The 25,124-nt window shown below is 42.1% G+C and overlaps 1 protein-coding gene across 1 annotated transcript in view; it reads right to left on the reverse strand.

Moving 5' to 3' along the window:
- The window catches only part of LOC111862502 (dipeptidase 1), a 423,388-nt gene that overhangs the window by 24,681 nt on the left and 373,583 nt on the right, over positions 1 to 25,124 (reverse strand). Inside the window, exons 7-8 of the mRNA XM_023847973.2 lie at positions 22,619 to 22,769; positions 12,163 to 12,262 (exon numbers count right to left, since the gene is read on the reverse strand). Of these exons, the coding sequence (XP_023703741.1) occupies positions 12,163 to 12,262; positions 22,619 to 22,769 (251 nt within the window). The remainder of the gene's footprint in view (positions 1 to 12,162; positions 12,263 to 22,618; positions 22,770 to 25,124) is intronic.

Below are 25,124 nucleotides of genomic sequence, written 5' to 3' on the forward strand. Positions count from 1 at the left end.
ATAGATAGTATTGTATAGTGAGTCTTTTACACATTACAACCGTGAAACGAAGTAATGGGTTATGGGGCGTATAGTTGCGTTTGCAACTATACGTTTTATCTGCGTCAAATGAACTCGACGCTGAAAGCGACGCATGAAATCACAAATATCTTATTTCGAAAATAAGTCTCTCTGACCTTGTGGGCCTGCTGAAGTGAAATGTTTTTCTTGGTAAATAGTTTGGTGGCAGAAGTGGGGTGTTGTGATGGATATGCAAAGAGATAATGGTATCCCGCACACAGTGTGATTGATGTGATGGCAACCCGTGGCGTGTTATTACTTGCTGCCTATCTCTCGGTATGTGATAACTAATTGTACGCTTAAAACACAGACAAGGTCCATGATTGATGATTTACTTCAACGTACAGTTATGATACATTTAAGTTCTCTGGAACTGAATGATAATTCAAGATGAGAAACTATGGCTTTTCACTGCTCTTTTAATTCGTTGAATTTATCGTAATGAAGTCCTTTGACCTGGGCTCTGTACCCAATGTTCCGCTGCGAAGTACACTAGCATGTCCACAATAACTGTAGAGGTCACAAATTATTTCATTATCTTCATATGATAACATCGAAACAAAGGAATTATATTTTTAAAAAATTAAAAATAAATAACTTCCTTACTCTGTATCCAGCCAAGTGCCAAACCAGAGAGATGAAGTCAAAACCTTAAGTACCAAGGATGTGATAATGCACTGCGTGATCAGGTCTACAACATACCTCGGGGGGACGGTGATGAATATGGAGCAATGATTGAATGATTTGTAGGGGAAAACTCGGGAAGCTGTAAGAAAAATCTGTTCCAATGCCAGTTCATCGACCAGAAATCTCATATAACGTCACATGGGCCTGAACCAGGTTCTCTGTTTCTGAGAACCGATCGACTACATGTCTGTATTACAATATTTTGTTGACTGGCTTGTTACCATAGCAGCGACAGCGCTCCGATGTTGTTACGTCACCGCTGGCTGGGGAGGGGGTGTCCTGCATAGAGCAATACGTCACAATATGGATCTTCTAAGTTAAGTCATCTCATTATTTTCTGTTCCCGGCCTCAGCTATCAGCTTCTCACAGTGACTGAACCCCAGCAGTCTTCTATCTCACTCAGTCACCAAACAACTCACTCCACTGCACCGACTAACTCCCAGGCTGGCGTCCATGTCACATCAGCCTCATACTCTTCTGACTCTCTGCACTGCAACTCCCAATATGTCCCGCTTTTAATATCTTGACACGGACCGCGTAGAAAACACCGTTCTTCACTGTAGTAGTTCAACTGTTGCCTAGCGGACAGAAAAAGAAACACAGTTCCTCTGTTGCTTAGTAACGCCTGTTGTATATTTGCTTATCTCGAAGTCGTTGCCAAGCAACGGGTATACGTGCCACAATATTTAAGTTAGTTTTGTATGAGTAAATACGGGAGTTGGCATTTCATCTGGCACCACTCCAAACCTCTTACAAAACGTTCTCATGCAATACGAAACTTTCCCTCAACCGTGCAATTTCTCTTCATACATCACGAGAAAAGTTGGAATGATTGATATGACTGTTTTCGTTGACCTAAATATTTATGTGAAATATAAAAGCCTCTTTTTGTCCACAGTACTGGTTCGTAATTTGTGCTATAAATCTCACTCATTCATGGCTACGGCTTAGTGAACTTGTGAGCTGCAGACAAGTTGTGCTACAGTCCATACGTTGCCCGCTAATGAAGTTTACTAATTTCTCGTGTCGAACTGGGCTAACATTTCTGCAAATTACTTCCAGTATAATTTCCGACTCAGAAGACAAAATTCCAAACTGACCAGTTGTGACCATCATAACGTTTAATTTGGGGCTACATAACCTAGCAATTTCCAGAATGTGAGTGTTATAATTTCTGCAGAAACTCCTTGATTAAATAAGTTATGTAAGTGATATCTGAAGTTCTCACAGCGGTGATTATGAAGTGGCACGTGACTCTATCTAGTCTGATGTTTACCGACGTCTTACGAGGAATTTGCTGCCTCCATCTTCAGGGTAAAGAGTAAAGAGCGCAGAAGAGGGCTGGGAATAAGAACAAAAATTATGTGGACAGTGGCAACTGAATTGGCTCGCTCTAACTCCCGTTCTTCTCCCCTTTACCCGTATCACTCACCTTTGGCCCTTCGAGGATTACTCTTCGGTTCTGAAGAGGGAGGCAACAGGTTTCTCGTGAACAGATACCAGATAATGCACGACTTGGAATTCCAAAAAGTAGAGATTTTTACATGTAACTGCTTGAAAATCCAGTTAAACCTTCAGCTTTCAAGAAAGTACACAATGAAGGGTAGAACAAACTACATTTTCTTCAGGAAAAAACATCACAGGTTAAAAATGACAAAATGCCTGAAGGAAGAAATTGGGGAAGATGAGAGACAGGGGTTATGAACCCCCTCCCCTTTCTTTAAGCTTCCGTATATGAGCATACTGATAAGAAAAAGAGTAGGAATTGTTATTTTGAGACTGATATAAGCGTCGGTTTTAGTTTTTCTTATGTGACACTCCAATGATCAAGTCAAGGCATGTAGCACGAATGAGGAAGAAGAGGAATGCATATAGGATATTGGTGGGAAAGCCAGAAGGAAAGAGCCCACTAGGAAGACCAAGATGTAGGTGGTGCATAATATTAAATTAATCTTAAAGGGACAGGATGGTGTGATATGGACTGGAGTCATCTGGCTCAGGATAGGGACGAGTAGAAGGCTCTTATGAACACGGTAATGAACCTTCGGTTTCCATAAAATTTTGAAAAGTTCTTAAGTAGCTGCACAATTGGCGGCTCCTCAAGGACTCAGCTCGTAAAGTTGGTTAATTATGTGACACTCCGTAACGCTACGTAGTTACGCTATTTTGAATTAAAATGCCATATTTTGCTTGAGCATGTTTCGAAAGTAGACAGCCTCTGTGGTCTAGTGGTCAGAGTTCCTGGTTACAGATCCAAAGATTTTCTGAGAAGTAGTGGGTCTCGAACGGGGTTCACTCAGCTTCGTGAGGATAACTGAGGAGCTATTTCAAGGAAATAGCGGTTCCGGTCTAGAAAACCGAAATTAACGGCTGTGTGGATTCATTACGCTGACCACGTGACACACTCTATCCACAAAAGTTTGCACTAACTTCGCCGAGAAGCGGCGGTCACTCGGTCGGTATAGTTCCCTTGCGGACCAAATCCACGGAGTTTTTGTATGTTTCGAAAGTATATGAAGCAACAGAAATAAACTTATATATTCATTGCACAACGTACAGAGAGTGAAAGGATACACTAGACGTCATGTCTGTCTGTGTCCGTGAGTGTGTGAGTGTGCGTATATTATTCTTGGAAACTTGTGGCCTGATCTGAATTGAAATACGAGTGAGCTCTCCATTTAAAAGTCACAGGAGAACTGTAATTTTGGTTTATATTAATCTGACACAACAATTTCTATACAAAAACTCAGATCGAATTGGTACGAAACATTAGTACGCAGCAGTATGTATGTATGTATGTATGTGTCGCTTCGCAAGCAGCGTAACGGCAGGGCAGATGTTCATATTCCGAATTCAGCAACATGTCCCTCAAAGGCCGGTCCCCCAGCTCCAAAAATAGAGGCCCTTAAAACGGGCTCCAAAAGAAAAAAAAAACGAGAGGCAGTTTCCTCGAAAATAGCCCTAACAATTTTGATGAAATTTCGGTAATTTACGAAGAAGCCGGTCACGGTAGCTGAGCGGCCTAAGGCATGCACTGTCTTCGCTCGCTTGGAAGCCGGGATCGTGGGTTCGAATCCCACTCAGGGCATGGATGTTTAGTTTGTGTGTGTGCGTTTTTCTGTGTTTGTATACAGGTAGAGGCCCTGCGACGAGCTGATCACTCGTGCAATGAGTCCTACCGAATGTGTAAGATCAAGAAAAACCGAAGTGAACGGAGACGTTCATGGAGGTAGGCCTAGGCCCACTGGGGCTGTAGTACCAAGGAAAAAGAAATTACGAAGAGTGTATCTGTAAATCAAACTGTAGAGCCTGTGTCTTCAGGAAACAACGGTAGTCAAAGCAGTAGCACAAACGGGAAATGTCAATTTTCTCGAAACTGGCTGTACCGGTTAGAAGGATTTAATTGCTGTTCGATATTCAGCAATCAATCAATCAATCAATCTATCTATGTATCTATCTATTCCTGTTGCTCCCACTACAGTACAGTCTACCCACTGAAACCGTCGTTAAACAACCTAAACTTACTTACTTACTCATGGAGCTGAGCCATTCTTGAGGAGAAGCCAAATCTGCAGCTACTCAACAACTTCCCAGCATTTTATGGAACCCGAAGGTTCATTACCGTGTTCACAGGAGCCCTCCACTTGTTCTAATCCTGAGCCAGATCAATCCAAACCATACCATCCCATCCTATCTCTCTAAAATCCATTTTAATATTGTCCACCCACCTACGCCTTGGTCTTCCCAGTTGTCTCTTTCCTTCTGGCTTTCCCACCAATATCCTATATGCATTCCTCTTCTCCATTTGTTCTACATACCCTGCCCACCTCATCCTCCTTGACTTGATCACTGATTATACTTGGAGGAGAGTACAAGTTATGAAGCTCCTCTTTATGCAGTCGTCAAAACAGCTAACAAAAAGATAATGAGACAGCACCTGTAACTTATGTATTCTAGAATTTAATACAATGTTTGACTCATGTTACTAATTTCAGAACTACGAAGTCAAGATTTACGAAGATCTCTCCAGAGCAGATGAAGGTCCTTCGATAATTCGTGGCTCGAAACAGAAGGAAGCAAATGACGGAATGTTTCCATTACTATCCACCAGAAAGCAGCACTGTGTATTATTGATTTGCAGGAAGAGAAGAACAGCGTCCCTCAAGTTCGATAGAAAGTTTTGTCTTCTGTCTGTCTGTCCTGCAAAGTTCGCTTATCAACGTCGATCGTGTTTGACACTAAGTCCTTTGTCTTGTGGTTAACGAACTGGAAACGAGAACTGATGGCAGCTTACAGTCACTCCGAGGAGGGCAGGAGAAAGTGTAGGAGGTGCAGAAACCTTATGTCCCCCTCTCCTCAACCTCCTTTAAGCATTTTACCCCCATTTTTAATATGAAAAGTTTCTTTTTCAGTAAGGGCATGTCGGAATTATAATCTGTCATACACTATAAAGTATACTGACAGTTTGCAGACTGCTTCTTCGGCGTACTCTTCTACCCTGAAGAAGGAGACAGTAAGGTCCTCCGAAATGTCTATGTACTTCCACTAGAGTGCATGACGTCACATCCCACAATTTGCCTTTCTTTTCAATTGAACCCTTGCGGTCATAGACCTTAAGTAACATCCTCTCTGACGAGAGGATGGGTCTGTCGTTTACAATTGCTGATGATACTCGCCAGCGCAGTCATTCTCAGGTCCGAGTCCCGGGGGACTCATCACCATATTTTATTGTCTTAGATTCGAGACTTCCCTAACCTAGAGGGCCAGGTCCCCGTATTTATATCCCCCAGGAACAGGGTGGCCCGGTTATGTCCTTCGGCACTGAGCTACGCCATGAAGATGTATGAGGGAGTTGAGGTATAACTCCACCATCCTTGACCTCGGCACTAGATGGAGGTGAATGGTCACGCATTGGGCCGCTTTAATCCTCGTGAAACAGCATCTGGTACCAATTGGATTGAAGGCTGGGGGGGGGAGCAGAGTCGGTCTGGATGTTATGTAGAAGAGGAAAATTTCTTTCCCCCGTGGGGAATCGAACTCCGGCCGTCCAGTCCGTAGCCGGCCGCCATAACGAGGAGAATAGAGGGATTTTCTGCATGAAATATGAGATAAGGAGACGAATATGAAGACGAATACCTTACCGGATGTGAGGCTGTGTAATGCGACATATGTTTGCCAACTTACTTATCGCCGTTATAACCTAAATGATAACAGGAAAATCGCGGTGTGTTGAAACAAATTAAGTGAGTTATCACTTATCAATTATCGTCATCGTCTCCTTGTCCCGGTACAAAGGTGATGCAGAACTATAGTTGCACCTGCCTAAGAATTTCCACGGGTACTGGAAATTAAATTCGCTGGTAGGCTAGAGCAGGGCCTGTTCCCCCACTCTACCATTTTAGACTTCTTGCTTCCTCTCCTCGCCTACTGACTTCGAGGAAGTAACCCAGGCATATCACTAGAAGAATAGAAAGGTAAAGTTGCTGCTCTGCTTAATTAAGCATTAGCTCATTAAGACGTATGGGGGAGTGGACGTATACATCCATGTATTCTTGACCTCGGCACTAGTTCACTAGTTCGAGGTGAGTGGCCAGTTTCACGCGCGGCCGCTTTACCACCGAGAAAAGAATCTCTGTTCCCCATTGGACAGGAGGATGGATGGGTCCCAGAACCGGTCTGGACGAGGAGAGGAGAAATATCATACTCCTATAAGGACTCGAACTCTGGCCTCTCGGCCGCCCAGCCAGTAGCCAATCACTATACCGACTGAGATGTCTATATGCGTAGAGTAAGGGTGGGGCCACATGGGCGCACAAAATGCGTCCGTTGTAACGAACGTCGTGACGTTAGTTGTAGAAATAAACAAGAGAGGCGAATGTTATGCTTTCTTCGGGCTCCATTGCAGACAAAAAAACTACGTACCGCATTCTGAAACTGTGTGGTGTCCTCAGCAACGTCCGTCATAAAGTACGTTCGTTGCAACGGACGTACTTCCTGCGCTAAGGGGGACAAAGGAAGTTTAGGGAGACGGAGTGGGAGGCGGTAAGAGAGAATTCTTTGTCTGTCTCCATTATAAGCTTTGTAACGAACTGTTCACGTGATTTGTTGAAATAAAGTGGTCCGCGGCTCATGGAATGATTCCCCAGACACGAAAGCATTTCTGTGAAACTGTGTGGATAATGATGAAGACTTCAAAGGGAATGAATGATCCGTCTCTCCTCTTCCTACTGTCCGGAGGGAAAGTTCGTTTTTGGCAGGTTTGCTAACGAACAAAGGGACACACGGTGTCGTAGTTAGCTGAAGCACTATGCCACAGGCCGGAAGGTAGAGGGTAAAATTCTCAATGAGGTTACTGGATTTTTCAATTGACCTAATCCTTCCAGCCGCATTATGGCCCTAGGATCGACTCAGCCTCTAAGAGAAATGAGTACCAGGAATCTTCCTGGAAACAAAGGGTGGCCGGCGCATAAGTCTGACAACCTCAGCGCCATCTGTGAACCGATTTTCTAGAAAATATGGGGAGCTTCGACGTTTCACAACCCTACAGGCCTTCGCGGTGTGTTACAGGGGTAGCTTTACCCTTTTTTATTATTTATTCTTATCAAAGAAAGGTAAAAAACGTATTTGTGTATCAAAAAAGTATTCATGATTTTATAAATTATGGTCGTTAGGGTTGTCGTACTTAAATGAAAGGTCAAAATGGCTCATAAAATTTTCGCAAAATTCAATACGAACTCATGACAAGCGCTCTTAACAGTTCTCTATCGATTTCATTCGTACAGACGGACGGACTGACTGACTTAGCTGGTTCTTCTAGAACCGGACATTAATATGAGATACCACATCAGAGAAAATTAGGATATAAATTTTACTCATAACATCTCATTTTTCGCGTATGATTATCTCCCGTTACACATCTTAGAACGTTAATCCTATTGACTTACAGGCTGTAGAGAAAACTACATAACGAGGAGCTTCATAATTTCTACTCTTCTCCAAGTATAATTAGAGTGATCAAGTCAAGGAGGTTGATATTGGCAGGGCGTGTAGCACGAATGGGGGAGAAGAGGAATGCATGTAGGATATTGGTGGGAAAGCCGGAAGGAAGGAGACCATTAGGAAGATCAAAGCGTAGGTGGGTGGACAATATTAAAATGGATCTTAGAAACATAGGGTGGGATCGTGTGGACTGGATCGATCTGGCTCAGGATAGGGACCAGTGGAGGGCTCTTGTGAACACGATAATGAACCTTTGGGTTCCATAGAATGCTGTGAAGTTCTTGAGTAACTGCACAATTGGAGGCTTCTCAAGAAGGGCTCAGCTCAGTGAGTGAGCTGTTTTAACCTGGCTTCTGGGTTGTGTGTATTACGGCAAGATTTAGTGGAAGAGTGGTTGCAGCTGCACTGTGTTAGCTCAGTTAATGGACACGACTAAGCCCACTGCGCATTCTGTTGAGAACGGGGAAGTCTAAAGACACAGCCAACAGTGAATCAGTGGTTGCCACTGCGTTGTGGGGGGGGGATGGAGAGTGACGTCATGTAACTATGGCCCCTGACTTACCCATACCCAGCCAACAATCCTGATCTGAGCCAACTGACCTGACCGAATCCATTGTGAATTTTGTCGAGAGTGGACAGGTACAAAAGCGGATAATAACTAGTGACGTCAATACATTAAGCTCCTTTTGCCTTCATTGGTGGATGAACTTGTCAGATTAATTAACTTACACCGTGTAATTTTTACTGCAAACAAAACATGTCGCTTCTTAAGTTGCGGATGTAATGCGACAAGATTTCCTCTTGCCACTCCCACTCGCAGGGTTCTGGGGACGTTCTCTCGCCTTGAGAAAGAACTACTTAGAGCAGCAACGCCTCTAAATAAAGACATTTCAATAAACGTTAGACTTCTGGGATGACACGCTGATTAGTGTGATAGATTTTACTGACGTTTCGGAAGATCATTCTGCTTCTATCTTCCTCTCAGATATACTCGGTAGTGAACAAACCATGTAAGAGGATTTAGGTTCCCACCGGCTGTGACTGTGACACCGTACAGTCTTGTAGATCCTTACTGACATTTCCTGCTGCCCATACTCCGTCGCAAAGTGGTGAATTACTAAGCTATCACTATAACAGGGGGCACAAGCTACCGTATTTGGTTGAGGCACTGTGCTACAAGCCGGAAGGTCGCGGGATCGAGTCCCGATGAAGTGGATTTGTTCAACTTGCTAATCCTTCCAACCGAATTATGGTCCTGGGGTCGACTCAGCCTCTAACAGAAATGAGTACTAGGAATCTTCCTGGGGGCTAAAGGGCGGCCGGCGCGTGAGGCTGACAACCTTACCGCCATCTGTGAGCCGATTGTCTAGAAAACGTGGGAGCATCCACGTCTCAAAATCCTACGGGCCTTCACGGTCTGTTACAGGGAGAGCTTCACCTTTTTATCACTGTAACAGACTCCCACTTTTTCTAAACAACAGATTTACAGACGGCGGCGAGGTTATCAGGCTTAAAGGCCGAAATTATTAAACAAAGATACAAATTTAAACCCTGCCTTACCAACGTGAAACACCCATGTCTCGTATAGGGAACACCGATTTATTGATCTGAAATTGAAGTGAAAGGCACCGTTATGTTGAAAATAAAAAAGGCTTCTTGTTCATTCTGTTTCTGTATTGATACGGAAAACATTTATACTATTTCTAAAGCTGGCATATTACTGAACGGAGTTTATTACTAAACTTTTTCCCCTTTCAAAAATGTTACGAGAGCCTTTTTTTACATGTAGCCATCATTCAAAGAAGCTGTCATCCGGTGACAAAATAGCGCCATATTTCATGCGTGCTGAAGGGTGGCTGAAGTCTACACAAGGTAAATACTCCAGAACTGAGAAGGGTCTGGCTCTAGCGGGGAGATTACCTCCATTGTAAAGGATCAGGAATATCCTTTAAGATGGGGTACACATAGGTTCTTTAAGAGTCTGTATATCTCATTAGCCTTGTGCTTTATTGCGTACATAAATCTACAAGGAAAGCGGTTATTTGATAAACACGGTCTTGGATGGAAGTACATTAAGCTTGAGAGGAATTCTAACTCTTTCAGAGAAGAAATGCGAAAGAAAGAAGGGAAGGAAGAGAACAGAAAGAGGAGTTAAAGGACAGATGGCGGGAAGTACGAGGCAAGCTACAAATAAGTGGAAGACGGTGAAATGTGAAGAAGATTGAGAACAGAAGGAAAAGGGACGAAGAAGTGGACGAATGCAGGAGAAAAGGAAAGGAGGAAGAGGTAACGGATAAAAGAAGAAATAGAAACTGAAAGTGAAGTGCATAATGGAGGAGGAAGGAAAGGGAGTTAAAAGAGAGGGAAGGAGTGAGGAGGATGGTAAGAAGGAATTAACAAGAGAAACCTGAAGAAGGAAGGAGAAAAACTAGGAGAATGTGAAGGAGTGGAAGGAGATAATAAAACAAAATTGTCTTTCTTTTATATGAATGTGTATGTGATGTTTTGGGACCGAAACGATTAAATAAATATTTCTCAGGAAGTGGATCGGACTCAACTGGCTCCGGACTATTTTGAATATGATAATGACTCTTAGGGTTACATATTCTAATTGATACCCTGTTTGCTCGTAAAGAAAGTTTAAGCTTCATACAGATTAATGGCTTCTGGTTTGTGACGCAGTTTAGTTTGGTAGACAGAGACACCTACAAAAGCTTAGGAAGAGAATTCTGTGTTCATTTTCATAATATCCTGATGATGGAGACAGAAGATTCCCCTAAATCTGATAACTAAGTACAAGGCTACACGGCGTCATATTTCGGAAGATTGTAATCTTGATTTTTTTATTGCTTGTAGGGTGGGACTAAGTCCCTTGTACTGCGGCCACTTCTGCCCTATTGTACCAGCCCCTGATGATAGGTGAGGGTGATTGTCGAGCAATTGGTGGAATAAAGAGTGGCAGGGGAAACCGAAGTACTCGGAGAACCCAGCACCACTTTGTCCACCACAAATCCCACTTGACCAGACCCGGGATCGGGAAGCCAGCGACTAACCGCTTGAGCTGTGGCGCGGCCAAAGTAATCTTGATACTCACTGCTATGAAACCTCAGCTCTAAGACCTCCTGCATGACGTTAGAATGGGTATCATTAAGCGCGGGGCAACCCAGGCATTTTTCCCCTTAGGAATTTTGTGAAAATCAAAATTGATAAAGGAATATATAATAAATAAAAGGTAAAGTATGTAAAGCTGTCCCTGTACTTAACTCATTAAGCACTACGCCATGAAGGCGTATAGATCCACGTTTTCTTGAACTCGGCACTAGCTGGAGGTGAGTGGTCAGCTTGAAGCCCCGGTCGCTTTAGCCCCGGGGCAAAGAGTCCCCGTTGCCCATTGGATAGGAGGCTGGGTGGACCACAGAGCCGGTTTGGACGACGTGGAGAAGAAATAGTTAACAATACCGGGACTCGAACTCCGATCCCCTGATAGTCCTGCCCGTAGCCAGTCGCTATACCGACTACACTATCCTGGCTTCCGAATATATAACAAAAATAAATAAAGACAGTTTAAAATTGCATTTAAAAACTATTACTTTGTCGCGGACACGGTAGCACCTTCAGAAAAATGTCTTAAAAGGTGTGTAAGCAATATTATGACTGCATCCCTTTGAGAACTGACTGTTCCGTTTGGAAAAAAAAAGGTTTTCCCATGGAGAACTGGCTGCTCATTCGGAAAATTGACGGGCCTTTTGTTGGAAAACAGATCGTACCACTTTGAGAAAGACTGTGGTAGTATCCAGAGGCTTTCATTATATAAAAACCTGTAGTTGTACTGGAAATTAAATGCAGTAGAGAAAAAAACCAATTAGAATGCAGGAGTAAAAAGTAGGAGCTCCCGGTTCCTGATTGAAATGACTGGGATTTGAATATCGCAGAAAACAATATATCTGTAACAATAAAGTTATGAAAACAGGTGCAAGGCAATATTTTAAATTAACTTTGATATGCTCCTTTCGGGTCTGGAGACAATGTTAGTCACGCCATGATTTTGTATATTAGCAGATTCTGTGTTTTTTCGTAGCGATTTCATAAACATTACTAAGTAAAATATGATAAATTTACGTTTCTAATTGAATAAAACGTTTATTCTCACTTAAATGTTATTATTTCAGTTCTCGCAATAGGAGATACAGAAATTTATATACCTGGTATAGAAGAATAAAATGAATACATCAGTGAAAACACGACACATATTACAATGTATCGATGTCATTCTTACTACCAAACTCAACTTAGGGAAAGAATAATATTAATTCATTACATGTTATGGATCAGAGATGAAAATGTATTGTGCTACTAAATGAACACACCCTGTAGCATACAGTCATTGTGCTTGCATTAACAGATGTGTGGCTTACCTTCCCGAACTCTGTGAGCCCGCCTTCACTGCTGCGGTCCGTCGGCTGTGCTGTTGGGGACGAGGACTCGCTCTGGAGTTGGGTCAGCGAACAGTCTGCCCTACCGATAGCCAAAGATACTTAGTACAACACATTGGTAAGATACAATATATTCTGATCTACTGTTATTATTTACAGGAAGTGCAGAAGTGAAACTTGGATGTCACACCCTGTATAGCGACTAAGCTATGGGATGGGCAACCCGATGATTGTGATTCGATTCTCGGTAGTGGATAGCGTGTTTACTTCACAGCGTCTGGAGAGGCTTTGGGACTCACCCAGCCTCGTATCGAATGTATGCCGGGAGCTACTTTACCCAGGATACAGAGGGAATTTCCCCGCATGTCTCCATCTGATGAGAAGCTTCATATTTTCATGATTTTAGGGTGACTACAGGCGGATTTTGGATTGATGATCCCATTTTTTGGGCTCTTTGATACAGTGCATGACTACACTTTGCAGTTCACTGTTACACTTACAATAGTGTCCACAGTCACGTGTTCACTAGCCGTTGCTTGGTGGCGGCTTCCAATTGCGTACGTTCCCCTTTCTCTGGGTTCCTGAACTATCCCCGTGCCTCAGCTACCAAATTCCAACAGTAACGGCTCACAACTGAACCTCAGCAGTTAACTGACTGACTAACTCAGTCACTCACCAACCATCTTCACTAACTCCACTAAATGTCCTGCTTATAACATCTCGGCACGGACCTCACAGAAAACACCGTCCTTTTTTGCTGTATCCAGCTGCTGCCGTGGAAACATGATTTGTGATGCCGTTACTGTTTCATATTTGCTTACGTAGTTGTCGTTGCCCAGCAACGGACCTACATGCCACGATATATTTATGGTATATTTAACGACACTGTCAGTAACTCACTGTATGTGGCGTGATGATAAATGATTAAAGAATGGTGTCGAAAGAACCAGTCGTGGTCTATTTCGAGACACTGTCTCGACGTTGTTCTGGAGGGCCTTATGAAGACCACGACAATGGATGTCTCGGCCGAGATTCGAACCGGATACCTAACGAACACAAATAAGAAGCGATATCACCGGGGATAACCTGGTCGGTGCCGGGGTTAAGAATACGTGGAACAATATCTCCACTTCTCCTCTACGTTTTACATTACGTAATGCTTAATTAACCGTTCACAGTGGCCGCGCGGTCTAAGGCATGAAGTGTCTTCGCCCGCTCGAACGCTGGGATCGTGGGTTCGAATTCCACTCAAAACATGGATGTCTGTGTGCGTTTATTGTGTTTATGCTATCCCGTGTGCAGATAGCGGCCTTGCGACGGGCTGATCCCCCGTCCAAGGAGAGCTACTGTCTGTATAAAAAAATTATGGAACTGAAGAAGAGGCCACAGCCCAACAAAGGGCTGTACAGCCATTGCTGATTAATTATGGACAGGTACAACATTAATTTTACTTTAATGTAGAGGTCTGTCTGTCAATCTGTGTCCTTCATCCGCGGAAGCACTCGATGTCCCTTGTACTGCGGCCACTTCCGGCCTATTGTACGAGCCCCAGATGATAGGTGAGGGTGATTGTGGAGCAAATGGTGGAATGAAAATTGGCAGGGGAAACCGAAGTACTCTGAGAAAACCTGCCCCAGCGCCACTTTGTCCACCACAAATCCCACTTGACCAGACCGGGGATCGAACCCGGGCCGCCGCGGTGGGAAGCCAGCGACTAACCGCTTGAGCTGTGGCGCGGCCTTCGGGTAGGGGTTGCAATGAAGACAAAATACCATTAAATTGGTTCCATGAAGAATAAAGGAAGACCCGATGCATTGGCATGTGATATGGGATAAAGGTAAGGTTTTGTTCCAAGAATCGATTTTAATTTTTTAATATGGCGAATATTTAATAAAAAGCAGCAGAAATTATTCTCTGATCCGTTGCAGTTCCATCGTTTCCTCTTCTCCTTTCCTGCCTCTCCGTGGTCCTTTTTCGTTTTACTCTTTATATTTAACATAATTTCTTTATTTTTCTTTTGCTACTTATTTCATCCTGTTTTTTTATACTTTCATCTTTTTTCACTTCTGTCTAGTCTACGCTCTTCCAATATCCATCTTAATTTGTCTCCTTTTCTTGGTAAATCTTGCCTTTGGTTTGTTTGTTTCGTCCCTTACTTTTTTTTCCTTCTTATTAAGGTTGAGGCACTATGCTACAATCCGAAAAGTCGTTGGTTCGATTCTCGAAATGTCACTGGATTTTTTCAATTGACATAATCCTTCCAGCCGCACTATAGCCCTAGGGTCGACTCAGCCTCTAACATAAATGAGTACCAGGAATTTTCCTGGGGGTAAAGGGGGCCGGCGTGTAAGGCTGACATCGTCACAGCTATCTGTGAGTCGATTGTCTAGAAGATGTGGGAGCCTCGACGTCTCACACACCTACGGGCCTCCACGGTCTGTTACAGGGATAGCTTTACTTTACTTATTTTAACTTCTTTTCCACTTCTTTGCTTTTTTATTATTTAATTTATTTACTAGTAGGTTGTTCTGAGATGTGACGCCGTGAAGTCCAGCGGAAGATCACCAGCGTTTCGAAGAAACATACTGCTTCTATGTTGAGGACCGAAGGCCAAGCCATTCAACCAACCAGCAAGAAATTGGCAGCAAGCAGACGCAATATATCCCTCAGAAACATTTGTTAAATTCTACATGTTTTCTACGGTGTCCGTGCCGAGGTCTTTTAAACAAGACAAGTATATAGTTTAGTTAGTTATGGGGACAGTCGCCAGCCAGTAAGGACGTAAACAGGGAAGCTACGGCGTTGGAAGCAGTTACCAGGCAACAGGTGAAGATACAGCAGACTGAGAAGACTCAGTACTTGATCTAGTGAATTGTAAGAGTGTGTGAATTACACGTTACTTGTAGTTACGTTCTGTACGTGTTCAGTAAATCTAATTACCAATCCAAACCCCGCCTACAGTCACATAATCACGTGACAATAATATATTTACATCGTCTTCACTTTCTTTCATTCTTTCTCTATCGCCTTTTCTTCCCTTATGCTTTGTTTCAGAAGTACGAACCCTGCACTGTTTATGGTATTGCTTTCATCAGCTCTATATTCTTCCCCTACATTCAACTGTTACCGAAGTTGGAGGGGGAACAGCATATTTACTGTTGGAGGGAGGAAAAGTTTCCGCCCCTCCTCTGTCATTTGCGTTTTATATCCAAACCCAGCCGCGGCGGACAGCCTTAATTAAATTAGTTTCAGAGCTTCCGGTGTGAATAATAATGATCGCCATCTTGGTGTTAACCCATCGCACCTCAGAGTTCTCGCAGAACCAGTTCCTTGCAGCCAATCCGAAAGTTGAATAAAGAATTAATAAAATAACAATACAAATTATTTTCCATTTAGAACTTATTCGATATGGAGACCAGGCTAGGGGCTGGACGTCTAAGAGTTGATGGTTAGATTCCCTGCATGGCCAGAGTCCAGACCGACTCTGGAGAATACAAAGATTTCCAATCGATGGGTAGTAGAAGCTGTTACCCGAGGGTTAAAACAGCTGGGACGTGAAGCTGATTTCTCCTCTCCCATCACAGATGATCCAAGTTATGAATCCTCTGTGAGAACTGTCGACCTTACACTTCTGAATAAGATCTAATAGTTTGTGACGATAGAACTTTAGTACAAATGTTATGTTCCTGGATACTATCCATCCATGTTTCGGAGACTGTATTCTGTCTCCGTCTTCAGGTGAAACCTACTCAGTTCGGCACAATCGACAGAGCTAAGTGTCTATCTCCGGACACCTGTACCAGGATCAAGACGAGGTACAAAAGCCAAGCACAGCACAAAACATCTGCGAGAGCTAAGAAAACATCGAATCATTAAAAAATTCACACGTATGGGGCCTTGCACCAGAGAATTATCAAGATAGAAATCATCACTGGAGAGAATAAATACTCCGTATGGTACCAACATAAGAAAAACAAAAAAATCCCCACTCAGTCTACACCGGACGGAGTTGTATTTTTCCGAGTTCCGTCCAGTAGACACTTATATTTCCGAATTATGCTCTTTCTTCGAGGTAGGATACCATGTTCTATAGCCTTTCAAGCAGAGGGAACTTTCGTATGAAGATATTAAAATGATGGGAGATTTACAGACTCTGTACGTGTGTAAAGTCCAACAAGGATGTTTGTGGAATACTAATTTCTCTTTCGCAACGGACCATCTGAAAGAATCCAAGAGCGAGGATGTGAAGTCGACTTTAAACTGGAATGTGATAAACACTGCAGCAACACAATGAAATTCCTCCATAAAGAAGCCATAATGCAGAGCCATGCTGGAAGAAATTCAGAACGAAGAGCGTATTGAATGTTTATGAGGTAGGAAAATTCACTTATCCTTAATTACTTCTGTTAAGGAGGATAAATTATGGCGTTCAGATCAGCAGTCGATGATGTGCTTACTGATTAATTGCGAAGATAATTATAGAAAATTAACCGCGTGTGGAAAATTTTTAAAGAAATTTATGAACAACTACGTGATATGAAGATGTAAAAAAAACTGGAACTCTCATTCCATCTATTAATTAAGAAAGTGACGATTAAAGTTGACAAATTTTCCTCTTGTTCTGTAAGGATTGGACATCTATTAAGGAAGAATATTGGATTAATGTGATATTTGATGAAAGAATGATAGTGGCAAAAACATTTCTGTATTCTGGGATGTGAAATTATGTGGAACACACCTAAGTATGTGAGAAATGCTTTCATAACCTGGTTAATTCAGTACACACAAAAATATTTTCCATTTTCGATGTTATAAGCGGGCATTTTATTTATAATTAAAGGGTATTTTTTTCAATCGAAATATGTGTTGCATCCCAAAACATAAAAATTAGAATATACAAAACTATAATTCTGCCTGTGGTTCTGTATGGGTGTGAAACTTGGTCTCTGACATTAAGGGAGGAACATAGACTGAGGTTCTTTGAGAACAGGGTGTTGAGGAGAATATTTGGACCGAAGAGAGATAAAGTCACAGGAGGTGGAGAAAACTGCATAATGAGGAGCTTCATAACTTGTACTCTTCTCCCAGTATAATTAGAATGATCAAGTCAAGGAGGATGAGATAGGCAGGACATGTAGCACGAATGAGGAGACGAGGAATGCATATAGGATATTGGTGGGAAAGACAGAAGAAAAGAGGCCACTGGGAAGACCAAGGCGTAGGTGGGTGGACAATATTAAAATCGATCTTAAAGAGACAGGTTGGGATGATATGGATTGGATTGATCTGGCTCAGGATAGGGACAAGTGGAGAGCTCTTGTGAACACGGTAAAGAACCTTTGGGTTCCATAAAATGCTGGGAAATTCTTGAGTAGCTGTAGAATTGGCGGCTCCTCCAGAAGGGCTCAGCTCCATGAGTAAGTAAGTAAATAAGTATACGTGTTGCATAGAATCACAGTTTTCTTATGTAAGAGCCTGAGACCGTATTTCCATTTGTTGATGGCTGATTGGATGTTATCTTATATTACGAGAGGTCACAGAATCTGAATTCTTTGTTAAGTAACTACAGGGACTAAAACTGTTATCTTTTATATAGTGACTGTTCAAGTTCGCTCTAAACATGGCAATCTGACGTATTTAAGTCCGGAGAATTCGGTGGCCATTCTGTAGATATCACAAATTCAACTCTCACGTCAACAGACATTTTCAAAGAACAGGCAATATGAATTTAAAATGATTATTTTGAACATTTAAAACGCAAACAATTTTATATTAGGCCACTGAATGTTTCAATTCACCTCATCTGTCCAGCCGCACTATGGCTCTGGGGTCGACTCAGCCTGTGACATAAATGAGTACCAGGAATCTTCCTGGTGGTAAAGGACGGCCGGCGCGTAAGGCTGACAAAACTTACGGTTATCCATAAGTCGACTGTTTGAAAAATGTGGAAAGAGCCCCCGGTACACATTGGATAGGAGGCAGGGCGGGCGCCAGAGTCGGTCTGGACGCTTTGAAGAAGAGAAAAATGTCGAACTCTGGCCATCCAGCCAGTAGCTCGTCGCTATACAGACTGAGCTATACCGGTTTCTCTATTTTTTTAAGTTATTAAAATTTTTAACGGGATTTACCGATTGAAACTTAAGATCCAAAATGTAATTTTGAGCACAGACAGTTTAGCCAACCGTGAAATTACCTGCAGACACGAAGACAGCGAATATGAAAGAACATAAAGAGGAGTGAACAGATAATACAGTAATTTAGTGTGAAGCAAAATCATATTATAAATGTGTGGCTCAGGAAGATTCTTTGAAGTCTCTAAAGTCTTCTGGAAGGGAAGGAAGTTTGGGAAGATCAGAAAGTAAAGTCAATACAGAGGTAGGCACCTATATAAGGGACGAGTAGGGCGCAACGTAATTCTGATGTATCACAGTTTGAATTATTTACCGCATTGCCAGGAAACAGCTCTGTAAACACGGTCCAACACGCAACAATAGGGGAGACTGCGTTTTCCGTGTCCGCAGTGACGTCACGCAGCAGTGGGTGGTGGTCACGTGACATGTGTTTCCTGTGATGCGTGTTCGTTCCTCGGCTATATAAGTGACAGAATCCGTTCGGTTCAGGGATAAGTGACTTCTGTGTAAGAGATAAACACGGGAAATTCGTAGATGAAGAGTACAAGAAGTCAGCCTGTGAAGGTTTAACGTGTGACTTGAAGACTCTATATGTGCTGTAACACAGTAATATTGGGAGTGTGTGATTTAGGGAGACTTTTATAGATCCTGTGTTATAAACCCGTGAAGACTATTGCAGATAGGCTGAGAAGATAAATGTGGAGTGATTGTAATTGTGTAAATCAGCAACAGTGTAATAATTATTCATAGTTACGTCTTGTAAGTATTGAATAAATCCAACTGTCAATCCAAGCCCCCGTCTTAGTCACTGACACTTGACAGTATATATATATATATATCCACTTTATGACTCTGTTCGTAATGGCGGAACATTTGTATCAAGCTCTTTATTTCGGTGGTTTGCTCTTTTCTACTTCAACCGGCAAGAGAGTTTTGTTTTTCTTTTATTCATTACATTATTTCATATTATAGCATGTACAACCGTAGCTAGGCAACGCCCGAAAAATAAGCAACGATACAACAGTCTTTACTAAGTAAAGGCTCCGCAAACAAGCATGTTTCCACGACAAGAGAATGCAGCAATAATGGAAGAGAAGTTTTCAACGCGGTCCGTGCAGAGACGTTATAAGCATGGCCAATTAGCCGTTGCAATTAGTCCAGCGTTCAGGAGGGTTCGAATACCTACACCGTGCCTTTGTTGGGCTACAACAGTGGAAGAGCTATGTTTTCTATGTGGTCCGTGCCGAGATGTTACTAGCAAGGGACAAATTGTCAGTTGATAATGTGTTCTGTACGGGAGTTTTTGAAGAGAGGACTTCAGCCGGAGGTAGAGGAACAGTCATTGTTGAAGTCGTTATCAGGAAACGTCCAGTAACATACTTAAACACTAGACTGTGCTCTAGTGAACTGTAAAGTTTGGAAATAGCGACAATGTTATAGTTATTTGTAGTTACGACCTGTAAATGGTCAATAAATCTATTCACAAATCAAAACCCCGTCTATATTCACCCATACAAGTGTACTGACAGATTGTGTTGTGTTCTCAATGTATGTTACGGTAATTTTACATAAGTGTCACGGCGTATATCAATTTTGAGTCAAGAAATAAAATTGTGTACCAAAATATTCAGAATATGCATGAAAGTCCCGAACAAAACCCAAAGTGTCTCGTCTCCTCATCGGATCAGCCCAACTATCCAACGAGTTCCGCAGTGAGTATTCTGCTTGATGACCTAATTCCCCTAGCATTATTAACTTTCCTCATGAGCCAAATGTTTTTAAACTTTGGGAGGGAAGCATAGTTTGTGTTACTGACATTCTCTTAGAAAATCAAGAGAGATAGAGCGAGCGAGAGAGAGGGAGAGAAAGAGAGAGACGGAACAATGTTGTTATTCTAATTTCTTGGACGAAAGAACTGAACTTCATATAGTTTTACTACTTTCCGCGAGTAACGCAGTGAGACTTCTATGCCTTGGGGTTTATACTGATAGGAAGAGACTTGGAAACTGAGTTCCTGTGATAGAGATTTCAGTAACGATTCTCTGGATAGCCTTGGATCACAACCAGAAACACACAAACACATGACATTCCAGCTAATTACGACTCCGTAATTAAGAGCGGCTGACATTCAGGTTAATTTACAATATTTCAAAATATGAGATTCGTTTATATTATGTTTTACCATATAGATTTTCAAAGCCTTCCATATAACTAGAAAGAAGTTCTGAGAAAAAAGAAAAACAAATTTCCCCACTCAAACTACACTTGATGCAGTTGCAGTCTCTTTACATCTGCTGTGATAACGGGAGTCCAGATGGGAGAGATGTCCACCCTGGGCTGACTGATCGGATGGTCCAGCAGAGACATGTGGGCTCATTCCTTGTATTTCGTGTATGTGGTGTTCGGTTCGATCTGCAAGACCTGCACTTCATTCTAACAAATTTTGTGGCCTTCCTCGTTGGGCTAATTTTGATTTTTCAAGCAGATCTTGTGTCAGGTTATATCTGTGTTCCTTAATGCGTACTAACCTGTCCCGCTTATAACATTCTCACACGGACCGCACAGAAAACACTGATCCTCTGTCGCTGTTTACGGCCGTTGCCTAGTAACGATTGTTATATTGTTGTTTATTTCGCGGTCGTTGCCTAGCAACGGGTCTAAATGTCATAATACTTTCTTAGGTAAGTATTTTGTTTATTAGTTGCACAAAGAGGTCAAACGGAATGGTGAACGGTCATCATTCCACAGATGTCCGAAGTCAATGTTGCTTAGTCCGACTGTGAAGGTAAATTTTACCATTTATATTAGTTTCCGGTAGGGCGCACAGATAAAATTTCCGGGAACTTGAATATTTGTTTTGGCGCGTTTATTCGTTCGAGAAAATTTCATTACATTTTGTCACCACGACAATTTAAAATTTTATACGGGACATAATCTTGATGTGGGAAGAAATATTTGTAAAGTCAGAAGTTCGTAAAGTGGTAGAAAGAGAAGTAGATAAGAAATGTCGGAAGTAATGAAGAGCGGACAAGAAATATTAGCAGTAGCGAGAAAGGGGCAGCACAAGCATTGGCACGTAACTTTCTCATAATGGAGCGCTGCATGCCTTCCAGCAGTTGCTGACAGAATTATCGGTCTACTCTTTGTCTTTAATCAAAAACCGTTGAAACGTAATGAGTTTCCCGGAAATATACCCTTATATTTTACCTTCGGCTCACTCTTATCAATAGAACTTTCGGTAAGTTCTTTCCTGACTGGGAAAAGCTTCAAAGTTTTACTGCAAGGATGAGGTGTCAAGTCAGAAGAAAATGAAAAGTACGTGGCAAAGTATGTCCCTTTCAGTCAAGTATAGGACTTTTTCGTCTTATTGCTGCCGAAGCCCTAATACAAGTTATGATACTTAAACAAGCTATATCAACTGGAGAAGTTACATAATATTGACTGAGGTATGAGAATAATCATGAAGAACGAATAGGGAAAAGTATGCAGCCGTAGAAAGAGGCAATACTTTGCTACTGGGATCGAGTGATTGAAGAAAACACGAGAAAGTCTTGGGAAAAGACAAACGGAAGTAAGAAACAAAGGGAATAGGGGAAAGAATGAAAGAAAAACAAGGAAATGTGGGGGAGGAAACGAGGAAAAAGAAATTTGGCGTGAATACATATTTCAAAAAGACCACCTCTGTGGTCTAGTGGTCACACTTCCTGGCTACAGAGCCAGAGGTCCCGGGTTCGATTCCCGGCGCTACCAGATTTTATGAGAAGTAGTGGATTTTGAATGGGGTTCACTCAGCCTCGTGAGGATAATTGAGGAGCTGTTATAATGAAAAAATAGCGGCTCCGGTATAGAAAACCGAAATTAAAGGCCGCGGGGATTCGTTGCGATCACCACGCGACACCCATTATCCGCTAAAGTTGGCACTTCGCCGACAAGCGGAGGTCGCTCGGTCGGTATTATTTGCTTGCGGACTTAAGTCACGGAGTTTTTTTCCTGTATTTCAAAATCACTGAAGTCTTCTTTATTTAATGTAAACACTTCAACTTCAGACTACCTCTTAACCAGAGAAGTATCAGTTTTAACTCTACAATTTTAGGTCGACAAATCTGCTCTCTATCATCGATAAACAATAAACAAAACTTGAAGCGAGGTCTTCAAATGCTTCTTGACTATGTAGTTGAGATAAAATTACAATAGATGTCACATGCAGTCAGATACAGGAATTTCTGTAAAGATCGAAATTATCGATACTTGGCACTTTTAGTCTTAATATCTGTTCCTCTGATTTGTATTATGGCTGAAGAACTCACCAGGCTGTATTGCAGGTGTGAGTGACTGTCATGTAACGAGCTCCAAGGCTGTAGAAAGTTCTAAGCACCGCCAGTGAGTTCCCTAGTGAATGGCCACCTTCAACTCCGATTAAACTGGCTATTCTGCCAGCACGGTGCGTCTCCTGTACACCTGAAATCAATCATTAAATCAATAATTTATGTTGAATTTTTCAATAAAAGTTAATGATATTTTCCAGGAAAGCTATGAAAACGAAGATGACCGAGATTAAAAAAAAAGTGTCTTTTCGTGACTGAGCAAACTTGCTGTGCAGAAAATCTTTACGTGTTGAATCCTGTTGTGTTGTGTGCATAAAAATGTTTATTATGTATTTCAGTCAACACAACAATTTATAAAAAAGCACCCTAATGATGTATTTCTTTATTGCTAGTGGGATGGGACTAAGTCCCTTGTACTGCGGTCACTTCAAGCCTATTGTACGAGCCCCAGATAATAGGTGAGGGTGACTGTGGAGCAATTGGTGGAATGAAGATTGGCAGGGGAACCGAAGAACTCGGAGAAAACCTGCCCTAGCCCACTTTGTCCACCACAAATCCCACTTGACCAGACTCGCGATCAAACCCAGGCCGCCGCGGTGGGAAGCCAGCGACTAACCACTTGAGCTATGGCGCGGCCTAATGATGTACTTACATAAGGTCGTATATATTAGGAACAACATGTTTCGACTCTTAGTGGGTCATCATCAGGCGCTGTAGCCAGACAATGAACCACAAGCCACCCACAACAATTCATACATAAACAAAATAAGTCGCAACACCATACCGACACAACAACCAAAGAGTACACCAAATTAAACACTACACCATGAAGGCGTATGGGAAAGTGAATATATACAAATCCACATTTTCTTGTCCTCAGTACTAGTTGGAGGTGAGTGGTCAGCTTCATGTCCCTGCCGCTTTACCCCCAGGGGAAGAGCCCCCGGTACCAATTGGATAGGAGGCTGGGTGGGCCCCAGGGACGGTCTGGACACAGTAGAGAACATAAAATTCTTGACCCTACCAGGATTCTAACTCCTACCCCTCCAGCGTCCAGCCAGCTCGTCACTTCCTTATTTCATTGCAAACATCTTTCAATTTGATATCCGTCATAACGATCTGTAATATTTCGGATCGATACCTTAAACAGTATTAAACATTTAGGGCATATATACCCTGTATTATCCTGAGCATTAATTCAAGACAAGGCGTAAGGAGCTAAGTATGAAATATTCATAAGGCCATAACCTTGGTTGCAAGATTAAAAAGTGTCACATAAACCGGTTTATTCTCAGTAGTAAGGACTTAACGCTTAAGAAGACGAAGGGACCAGTATATGGTGTACATTTTCTTAAATTATTTTCACTGTAGAAAAGTTAGAAGAGAGAGAAAAAAGGGGAAAAAAATGGCTACTCAAAATTTCCAAGAACTACTTTTTTAAAGAAATATCCAAAGGAGAAGAACAATTTGGTTCTGCAAGAGCAGAAGGAAAAATGTAAAGTTTTGAAGTGAGACACTCGCTATGGCGATAACAAAAGAAAGCCCAAACTTTTATTCAGAAGTATCTTCTTCGATGACAGAAATATATAAATCTTTAAAATACATTCAAAGTAATAATCATGTCAGTTTCAAAAAGGTGGTTCTAAAGAAAGACGTAACACTTGATGCAGTATCGCTGCTCCAAGTGTTCTGTCATCTTGAGCGAAACGAGAATGCGACGAGCACGTGTTACACCATTTCGCTATCTGGCAGCCACAGACGCATCCGGCAGTGTTGCGAGTCAGCAAAAAATCACGCATGCGCATGAAAGTCCCTTCTACTACTACGCTCAGTTTCCCCACCCCTGTGGCCATTACTTACAGCGAAAAAAATAAAGTCGGATACTTTTTGGACAGCGGTGTATTAGATTTTTGTGTCTCATTTGGACATGTAACAGCTTCCAGAGACGGAATTATGCAGAGGAACCCGCCTGATGAGGGGCATGAATTAAATGGAAGATTGCTCCCACCGAAGAATTTGTTTTGTACGTAGAAAAGGCACTGAAGCAGAATATACATCAATATTTGTAGACCCTTCGCCTCGAGAGATGTAGAGAAGACAAAATTTTCACGGAAAATCATCTTCTTGAGTATTTATCACCTTCTCTTCATATATCTAATTGTGTTGCCGGAGAATATCAGAAGATGGATACGGTCTTTAAAGGAGTGAATGGCACTCGATCTGCTTTGGAATATGTCCAATTTAATTGTGTTGCCGGAGAATATCAGAAGATGGATACGGTCTTTAAAGGAGTGAATGGCACTCGATCTGCTTTGGAATATGTCCAATTTAATTGTGTTGCCGGAGAATATCAGAAGATGGACACGGTCTTTAAAGGGGTGAATAGCACTCGATCTGCTCTGGAATATGTCCAATTTAATTGTGTTGCCGGAGAATATCATAAGATGGACACGTCTTTAAAGGAGTGAATAGCACTCTATCTGCTCTG

This window comes from Cryptotermes secundus, unplaced genomic scaffold (assembly GCF_002891405.2).
Source record: "Cryptotermes secundus unplaced genomic scaffold, Csec_1.0 scaffold816, whole genome shotgun sequence".
NCBI lineage: Eukaryota > Metazoa > Arthropoda > Insecta > Blattodea > Kalotermitidae > Cryptotermes > Cryptotermes secundus.